This window comes from Eutrema salsugineum, unplaced genomic scaffold (assembly GCF_000478725.1).
Source record: "Eutrema salsugineum unplaced genomic scaffold, Eutsalg1_0 scaffold_2, whole genome shotgun sequence".
Lineage (NCBI taxonomy): Eukaryota > Viridiplantae > Streptophyta > Magnoliopsida > Brassicales > Brassicaceae > Eutrema > Eutrema salsugineum.
Genome location: NW_006256829.1, coordinates 15,227,739 through 15,238,526, shown reverse-complemented (window position 1 = coordinate 15,238,526; position 10,788 = coordinate 15,227,739). Strand labels below are relative to the sequence as shown.

Sequence of the window (10,788 nt, the reverse complement as noted above, 5' to 3'; positions counted from 1 at the left end):
CATATCCGTTATTCTTTTCTTCTCTGCATATCTATAACGACCCCATACCCTTCTCTTACCAGTACTGCTCCATGTACGATTTTTTTCTCTTTGTGTTTCTTCTCCTTCCTCTATAGTGTTCGATCCATGTACCACATCATCATCCTTATCCGTTGCCACAAAGTTTTTGATTGTATAGAATCATCCCATATTTACCACCACCGTCACATCCACGACTCATCCTTGGAGTATGTCTTCAATCATGACAAACTTTTATTTTTCTAAAGAAGCTAGGGTTTTGTTATTATGAGGAATTAGAGCAAATTATATATGTGTAGAGAATTGGTTATAATTAGAGTAGTTAAATCAATTTCTATTATAATTTTAAATTGTCTCTTTGGTTTATGGAATAATACAGCATTTAAGTTTTTAGGAAATCTAAAGAAATTAAACAGTCAATTAATTGAAAATTTTAACTTTATTTTTTTGTTGTTATTATTCAAAGCTGATGTGTCAAAAGGATAAAAGCTGATGTGTCAATTTTGTGAGACACAACTCAACTTTTATATAATAGATCCTTCTAAATATTAGTTATTTTTTTGATATTTTTGATATTTGGTATATATTTCTGGTTTTACAGATATATTTTCTTTATTTTTGGGACTTTTGGGTATATTTTTAAGTTTTGATATATATATTTTTGAATTTTTGGATATAATTTATATTAAAAAATTTGAATCGAATTAAAAATTTGAGGCAAAAGATCCGGATTCAATTATCCGAACCGGAACCGAATCGAAATAAAGGTACCAAAGCCGAATCAAAAATTATAAAAATATCCGATGGATCCTAACCCTTTCTATCCGAAATATCCGGACTGATTGGTTCCGAATCGAAACCGAACCGAATACACGAATGCCCAAACCTAGTTGATTTATTGCTTGTTAAATGCTCAAATTGCCTATAACATTTTTTGCCTTGTCTATCTCGCATAATCCATATGTCTTGTGTTGTTGCTTAAAAATGGAAGTTGATGAAGATCTCTCAAAACAAGAGGATTTCAATATTTTCTGTGTAGGATAAAGTTATTGGAATCAATTATAATTTTTTTGTTTTGATTGTTAATATTATGTCAAAATCTAATTGAAATTTTTTACATGTCAAAATTTGATCGTTTACCTTATATGCGATCATGCGAATTAGCATCTTTGAAATATTCTCCTTTATAAAATAAAATGTTTTGATTTTTCTTTTTTGTTTTCATGTCTTTTTGCATTATGTGTGAGTTTTCTTTTAATGAATATTGGCTATGCTAGATTATGATGAATTAGTGATATATTGTTATAACAACCTTTACATTTGATGTGCCCATTGCTAAATTAAGCACAACTACCTTAGTCTAGATGTTATTAGTTTCGATGTCTTAAAGGTGTTTGATAAAAATAATGAATAGTTTATGCGTATTTCTTTTTCAGACGTTGAATGTTGTTTCAAGAGTGGTACGTAAATATAATGAACATAATTAATTAGGATCTCTGTTAGTCAGTTAGTCACTTGATTTGTCAAATGGAAGTTCAAACGTATATACAGTAGAACTTTTATAAATTAATATTTGATAAATTAATAATTACTATAAGTTAATAAATTTTTCTGGTCCGGAATCAGATTAGTCACTTGATTTTATTTTTTTATATAATATACTATTATAAATTAATAAATTTCTCTGGTCCCGAATCAAATTAGTATAAAAATCCATCAAATCTGATAAGATAGTAAGATAATAAATTTTTTGAAACTCCTATATAAATATATGGACCCAACATAAACATAAATTAATAATTACAAAAATTTATGTATATATATATATATAAGATAGAATATACTAAAATATGATTAATGTGTTGTTTGTTTTTATTTAAGTTTAAAATTTTATTAAAAATCATCTCTTTAATTATTTACATCAATAATTTATAATTTTTTTAATACCATTCAAAATTTGTAAAAAAAATTTAGATGTGATAATTGATTTTCTTACGCGTAACTGTTTCAAAATATATTATGGCATTGTCTTCAATTTCAGCACAAACATTAAGAATAATAGCCATATTTGTTTCTTAATTTTTTACTAATGAACATTTATATTTTTACATAGATAATTCAGTCTATAATTAATAAATAGAAACAACTATTCTGTTGCGATTGCTATGAATACTAATCATAATTTTAAGTTTGTGCATGTCATTTTATAAGCATATGAGTTTAGGTTTTTAAACATAACATCATTTGAAAGAAAAGTTTAGAAGAAGATAGGCAAAAAAATATTTTTTCTATAAATTAATAGTTATGAATTTATAGATAAATTAATGTCACGATAAACTAATAAAATATTATGATCCAAACATTATTAATTTATAGAGATTTTACTGTATATAATTAGCAAAGTTGATTTTGTACCACAAAAGTGGGTTAGTGAGAGACTCAAACTTGCGTGTTTATGTTCCAGGATTGAACGTATTAATATCCTTGCATTACTCTTTGATTTTGATTTACTTATCTTTGATCCAATATTTTCCGTATTTGCACTAAATCAATTATCATTTTTTTAAAAGGCTTTTAGTCGTGTTTGTTTAAGTTCTAATTTAATTTTTTTTCTTTTGATGAAATGTTAAATTTATTCATCAGAAAAGAATATGTACAGAGATACAGACAGAGTGCTTAGATAGTAAAGCTGAGCAAAACCAAAAGATAAAAAACTAACAGGACGATACCACTATTCTAATGCCTCCTAAACCATCTCTGTAGCAGGTCTTGTGTCCTCGGGTGTGTCGCGTAGTGCAAAGATGTTATTCTGTTACGAACAAATTTATCAATGTGATGGACTAATTGGCTTATTGTGGTGTAGCTCGTCTGGTGGATTCGCGAATTCCTCTCCCTCCAAAGTGCGTAGACTGTGGCCTGAAAATAGAGCCTGACAAGGATGTGATGCTGATAGTCTCCTCGCAATGAAGTAAGTAGACAGATGGTTTCTGTCCAGTCCGGATTCTGTCTGTGGCTGAGAAGGTTCCCCACAGTCTCGCACCATACCGTGTAAGAGTATGGGCAAGCGAAGAAGAGGTGGTCCCTCGTTTTATCAGGCTCGCCGCAGAGGACGCATGACTGGGTTGCTCCCCAACGTCGCATTCGGTCGCCCTTGGATAACCTGTTATGCATAGTGAGCCAGGAGATAAAAGCATAGCGGGGGATAGCTTGTCCGAACCATACCAGTTTCCACGAAGCCACCTTAGGGGAATGACTCCGAATCTGCTCCCAGGTGTGGGAGGTGGAGAAAAGTGCTCGATATTCGGTTTGTGTGTGACGCCAGAGATAGATGTCTGGTCTGCTGTCCTGTCGTGGTCTTGGGTGCGCCCGAATATGCGAAATAATAGGGTCCAGCAAACGTACTCTGTTTCGATGAATTCGTCATCCATTTGGGCCAAACGCTTCTGCCACCATCTCGTTCGTTGGGATCCCTAAGAGAGAAGCCCTGCCATGCCAGTTAGATCAATAAGTCCTTCCCGAGGAAGCCAAAAATCATGCCAAAACGAAATCCCACAGCTAGCCTTCATGAACCTCTTCCTTCAGAAATGTGAATGCAGTTTCTCGTAACTTTAGCAGCTTTCTCCAAATCAAGGAGCCAAGGGTGGAGGACGACGTATTCCAGAAACAGGTATTCTTTAGGAGATTGTGCTTTGTCCAAGCAACCTAGAGAGAGCCAGACATCGAGAATATTCTCCAGATGAGACTTAAAGCCGAGACTCGAGATACATCGCGCAAGCGACGAATGCCTAAGCCTCCCTCAGACTTCGGTCTGCAGACATCGTCCCAATTAATCTTTGCTCATGTGGGTGTATTGGGATTACCCTACCAGAGAAAAGCACTACATAATCTTTCGATCTCATCTAGACACCAAGAGGGAAGACCAAAAACAGAGCACCAAAAGTTGGATATGCTTGCGATGACAGAGGTAATGAGTTGAAGGCGGCCCGCATATGAAAGTTTCTTACTTGTCCAGGAGAGCATACATGATCAAACCTTATCAATTAGAGGGGCATAATCATCAGCTGTCATTGCCTTAGTGGTGAGAGGGAGGAAAAGATAACGTATTGGAAGGGTTTCAATCGGAATTCCAAACTGATCTGCAGTATTTATGATGTCATGCTCTTTCCTACCCCCAAGGTAAAGTGCAGATTTAGTTGCATTGATGTGTAAGCTTGATACTCTTGCAAACTCGTCGAAAACCCGAAAAACTTCCCGAAGTGAGGAAGGAGAGCCATCAGTGAAAACAACAATATCATCTGCAAAACTTAAGTGGGTCACTTTCACATGGTGACATCTCGGGTGACTACCGATTCTGCCTTCTGCAGCGGCTCTGTTGAGGAGACGAGACAGGACATTCTGCACCATAACGAACAAATAAGGAGAGAGAGAGCAGCCTTGCCTGATACCGCGGGTGCTACCAAAGTAGCCCTCAAGATCGCCATTGATTACCACAGAAAAAGAGGCTGTAGACATGCATAAATGGATCCAACGAGTGAAAATCTCCGGGAAACCCAAAGCTCGGAGGATCGCAGTGATGAATGACCATTGGACTGTGTCAAATGCTTTAGAGATATCAAATTTGATTGCACTCTGAGGTCCTATAGAGTCCTTGTGATAGTCCTTCACTAATTCTGTTGCCAATAACATATTTTCAAGGAGGAGACAGCCCTTGACAAAAGCACTCTAGTTCGGTTCGATGAATTCCGGCAATGTGAGCTTCAGCCTGTTTGCAAGAATTTTAGAAATGACCTTGTAGATCATGTTACAGCAAGCAATTGGACGATAGTCCTTCATGGTTAGACAGGTACCATCAAGCCACTTTGGGATTAGCGCTAGAAAAATAGCATTTATGGAGCGAGGCAGGAACCCATAGATGAAGAACGACTGAATAGCAATGACGAAATCGTTTCCAAGAATATCCCAGGCTGCTAGAAAAAAACTCTTTTTTTTAACCGTCCAGCCCAGAGGCTTTGTTGGAAGGCATTAAATGCAGCGCTTGCTTAATCTTCTCACTAGTTACAGGCGCTATCAACATTGCACATGTTTCCTGGGAGCAGCGATAATTCAGAAGAGACGGCAAGAAATTCTCCGATACTTCCTCAAAGTCTGAATATTCTTTCTGCAGAAACCTCTTAAAATATTCTGCTGCCGTTGTTTTTATTTCATCAATATTCGTAATCTCCTTGCCTGCATCGTTAATCAGCTTACGGATCGTGTTTTTGGCAGCTCTTTCCTAAGATACCTGATGGAAATAAGGAGTGTTCTGATCGCCACAAGCCAGCCATTGTATCCGAGATTTCTGTTTAAAGAATTGTTTCTCCAGTCCTGCTAGTTTATTCCACCGTTCTGACGCATGAGTGACAGCTTCCATATTTACTGTTGAGGGATCCTACAATGCTCTGTTTTGGGCCTCACAAAACAGAGTATAAGCCTCCTTTGTTCAAACTGGTAGATTACCATATCTAGACTTGTTGAGTTCTCGCAGCTGGGGCTTTAGGCTTTTTAGCTTTTTGTGGAACATGGATAGAGCAGCTCGAGAATGAAAGAGCGGCGGTGTGGCTCTCTAACTTCGATGTACAGTCTCCTGAAAGGAAGAATGTGAAGCCATGAAATTGAAGAAACGGAATGGGTTACGGTGGTTCCCAGAAACGCTTTGCAGATGGACTACACATGTTGAGTGATCTGATATACCCCCTGCTTTGAAGGAGGCGTGAGAAGCAGGGAATTTTTTCAGCGAGTCGGCGATTATTAAGGCTCGATCCAGCCGTTTCCCCACTGGGTTCGCGTCCTGGTTATTTATCCAAGTATAAACAGATCCCGTAGATGCAATGTCAGAGACTCCAGAGAATATTACTGCGTTCTGAAAGTCCCTCATTCATGTCGTGTTGAAAGTGTAACCAAGGTTTTGGGAGTGTTCTTGCAAAGATAAAATTTCATTGAAATCCCCGAGGATTATCCATGGCATAGAGAGCTGCTGCAGGGATAGATGAATATTACAGAGGTCCGCCCATAAACTCCTTCTATCTGCAACAAAATTTGAAGCATAAACAAAAGTGACGAGAAACTTTTCTCCAGAGCTGACCAATGTCACGGAGCAAGTGTTCTGCTGAGAACTTTTCAAAATCAATGTCATTTCCACTGATGATGACCATCCAATCCATATACGACCCAGCCTGTGGCAATCGTAGTTCATAATTGTAGACCAATCCGGGGCAAAATATTCCATAATAGACTTAGACTGTGACTCTTGTACACGTGTTTCCACGAAACATCCAAAGCTTGGTTTGACTGCTTGTATCCTGATAACACCGGATTTTGATCATTTTTATGGATCACTTTAATGTCTTTTACAGGTGTTTTTACTCCATTTTCAAAGGTTTTCAAAGGATTTCTATGTTTTGGATTTTAAAAGACTTTTCAGGTAATTTGGGATAAAGAGGCATAAATTGGAACAAAAAGACTCTTTTGGATAAATGCTGACCGTCAGAACTCTCATGGAGAGACGAAAACCTTCTCACCGTCTGATCACCCTCAAAATTGGGCAACTTATAGAAGAATCAACTAGCTTTTAAATGCACTTGGTTTGGAGACATTCCAACGGTTGGATCTCAAGATATTCCATTAGCCCCAGAGACACTCGAAGACGGCCAGCAAGTCACGCGACCGCGGCCACCAGCCTATTTCCCGCGGACACAAGCTTCCCGACCGCGGCCAACCACCTATTTCCTGCGGTCACGTTACTCCCGACCGCGGCCGGCCAACTCCGATTAAAAGCCCATATTTCTGAAGCTCAAAGTCATTTCTCAGCCTCAATTCTGGAACCCTAGAGACCATGGAGTATTGAAGACTATAAATACTTGTCATTTAGGTCGTTTTTAGAGAGACCCTTGATACTTTTACAGAAACCCTTTTTCCCTTAGCCGTTTTATGCGATTTTTAGAGAAGATTGTTCAAGTCTGAGTTCTTTAATAGAAAAGCTTTCTTTCATCTCTTTTCTTTACTGTTTTTGATTACTTTTATTAAAACCAATGATGATGTCGACCTCACCCATGTCTGAGTAGATCCCGAGTTGTGCTTAGGATTCCCGAAAGGGGCTCTCATAATCGATTAAGACATCTAGGTTTATAGATCTGAGATTTTAACTTTGTTCTCTTTTTATTCTCGTTCTTATTGCATGTATGCTTGATTGATCACCTAGTATCTGATCTAGATAGTTAGTGTTGCGAAAGTTTTCATTAAGTATCAGACCTAGAATGAAACAGGTGATTTTTCCGTAGGAGTGGAAACCTAACTGCGGCGAGATCATGAGTACTGACGAGTCTTGTGCAGCTCTTGCGTTCTCTCCCTTCCATGACCAGAGTGGAAACCTACTGGTTAGGATTGTGAGAAACAGTTGGTTATGATCACGACAGTGATATAGTCATACCGCTGTACTCTAGTGGTCTTCGATGGACCTCGTGATCGACTTTGATTGGTCTTTTTCTTCTTCTCCTGATAGTTTTTCTCTCTAGCAGCTGCGTTCTGTTTGTCATGTTCTGTATCGGATTCAGCAATTTCACCTTCCTCTCCGGAAACATCTTTAGTTACATTGCCCTGCAGTGATGTTTCCTTGAAATCACAGGCATCCTCTGTCTTTTCTTCTTCGTCCTGAATGGTATCCAAGACCGCGAAACCATTTGGCGAGATAGCGGTTTTGCCCTCACTAGTCTTGGTACTCTGTTTCCTCAACGGAGAACTCTGTTTCCCATGGCCAGTCACAGTCGTCCACATTTCCTTATTTTCATCACTGCTCTGCGTGTTCCGGTCTGGTTCCTGCTCCTCATCTCAGATTGGTGTGGTACGTTCTAGATCGCTTAGAAGCTTCTGAGCGATCTGAGCAACAAACACCGCCGGGGAAGAAGATACGTCCACAGGATTGCTTGATTCTCTCTCTTTCTGCATTATGGTCACATTTTTCTCCTGCAAGCAATTTTTCTCCACATGCCCCCACTTGTGACAGGTGGTGCATCGAGGAGGTAACCAGGGGTAGTTGACTTCAACTGTGATGTCTTCTCCTTGGGTACCTTTGAATCCAACTTTTTCTACCAACGGTTTTTGCAGGTTCACTTCTACCAGAATTCTTGCTATGTCCATTCTGACACATCTCTCAGTACTTGGGTGTAGCTTCACATATCGTCCGGTTGTGCGAGAGAGGAAGCTTAGGCCTTTTTGCGAGAAAAGATATCCTGGAACTCCTCTTAGGACAACCCACAACGGCATTGCTGATAAATCAGGAGGGTTTCTGGCCGTTTCCGGGTTCCATTCGTTTATCACCAGAGGCACATCTGCAATATACCAATGGCGCCCGCAGATACTTGGGTTTTCGATTCAAAACAGAACAGTCGTCTTGTTGATAAACTACACGTCAATTTTTGCTGATCGCTCACTTGACGTCTATATCCGGTTGACTGTCGCATGAATAGATCCTACGTGGGGAGCATCTCCCAAAAAGTAACCCACGACAAAAATCTTCCAAAGGGGTATAGCATCCACGACAACTTCTTCAGGGATAGTAACTTCAGCAAAACCATTGGTTATCACAGCTTCTGGATGAACGGAACACTGCAGATTGTCCACAACATTTGATCACAACTCGTTTTTCGACGGAGACACCATGGATGGAGGACCTTTGGGGGCGTGGGTAGGGGGCATGGTGGTTCCTCCGACGACAGAGGAGATTCCATGTGGCGGCGGCTTGCCTTGCGACTCAAGAGGCGATTCTTAGGCAGAGCGGCGCTTAGGGTAAGTTCGAATTTAATTGCCTTTTAGTTTTTAGTTTTTTTTTTTGCTTTGTTAACTTAATTGTTGTTTAATAATTGCCTTTTTTTGTTTTTTTCCTTTTATATTCGGTCTCACATTTATGATTTAAGGATGTTCTATCGAGTTAAAACTCTGAGCTATCATCAATCGATACCTAAAGTGCTACATCCGTCACATCCATTTACAAATTGTGCATTAAGAAGTTTAAAACTTTGGGAGAATCATAGTTCATTAAACATTAGAGATTTTACATATTAATGATAGGAATGCATTTCTGTAAATGCTCCGCCAGAAATCGAATGCATGAAAGAAATTTCATAGGAAAGACCGGTTCTGCGATTTGTTTTAAACTTTAGACTTTTGGTTCCACTTGTATTAGATAATAGATTTTTACATTTGATAGTTGAGAGCAAAAGACAAGAACGTCACTTACTTTCGACGTGTGCTCGAAAAAAGGTAAAACATCTTAAGAATAAGGCCATCAACATACTTTAATTCAACTTTGAGAATTTGTTTTATAATTTATACAGTAGAAATTCTATAAATTAATATTTTTTTGATTTCAAATTTAAAATTTAACGTAATTAATCTCTTTATAAATTAATCTCTCTAAATTATTAAAATTTGAGTATCCCAACATTATTAATTTATAGAATTTTTACTCTATATCAAATTAATTATACATTCAAAAATTGAAGTTGGTGAAAGACAACAAAACACTAAAATAGACGGAAAAGCAGCTAATTACTCAAAAGTGCTCTCAAACCCACATGGTTACTTAAAAAGCCACGTTAAATAAAATATAAGGCTCAAGCATGTGATTAGTTTAATCTTAGCGTGGAAGAAGCCTTAAAATTATCAAACCTCATGATGCATGCAAGCACGCCCTATAAATATTGGCCCAAAGCAGTCGAGTCAATTCAAGTCCAGTCGGATTCTTAAACCCTAAGTTTCCTCTAGCTGTTTCTTCAAGATTTCACATCTTAAAAATCCTTGTTATGGATCCCCTAATTACCATGCAAGATATCCAATATAAGAATGGACCAAGAATATCCAAGAAGCCATTCGTAAAACTTCTTGACCACCTTTTCTTGTCGTTGATCGTAGTTACTTTTTGCGTTATTGTAGTTTTTAGCCCATATTGGCTTGAAGTTTCTTATAGTTTTTTCTTGTTCACAATCCCTAGAGTTAGTACTTACATCCTAACATCTAAAGTATCATTTTTTCTCACCAATGTCATCGTGATCACCCTCATCGGAGTGTCAAGGTTTTATAGTTCAAGATCTTCTCCTCCAGCTGGCGAGTTGCAAAAAGAGTACATTACACGAAGCCATTCTTGTGACTCGTGGTCTTATGGAACTGTGAAGCTGGCAATCGGAGATCAACGATCTTCGAAAGAGAATATTGATCAACCGAGACTCGAAGAGGGCAAAAGAAAAAAGCTTAGTCCGCTTCAGATAGATTCGTTAAACCAGAGGGCTGATAATCTGATCGCTAGAGTCAACAGACGGAGGAGTCTTGAAATTGGGCTGTTACATAGACCATAGCTGTGTATCATAGAAAGCATTGCTTTTTACCAAGATTATATATATATTCATTATGTTTCACAATAAACGTTGTTTATAGTTTTTTTTTTCAAAAAAGTGTCATTTTCTTTTCAATGCAAATTTTTATATTACAATTCTAATGAAATTCAAGAGTCATCACATATTTCAAGGGTATAATTAAACTTTTAAGATGTTTTAAAATTTATGTGTAAAGTGTTAATACGACACTTATTATATAAAGGAGAGAATATAAAATAAGATTTTCCAACTAAAAGGCGACCACATCAACATTTTTTGAATTATAAAATATAATTATAAGAGAGATCCTTTACAAAATTATTTGTATATCTAAGTTCTTTTTTTTAAATTTACTTTTCTATAGTTT

The 10,788-nt window shown here is 37.6% G+C and overlaps 1 protein-coding gene across 1 annotated transcript; it reads left to right on the top strand.

The window, feature by feature from the left end:
- The first annotated feature begins 9,854 nt into the window (after positions 1-9,854).
- On the top strand, positions 9,855-10,403 carry LOC18018016. The gene has a single exon (XM_006402011.1). It carries the CDS (start codon positions 9,855-9,857, stop codon positions 10,401-10,403), a length of 549 nt encoding a protein of 182 aa, XP_006402074.1.
- Positions 10,404-10,788: the final 385 nt, after the last annotated feature.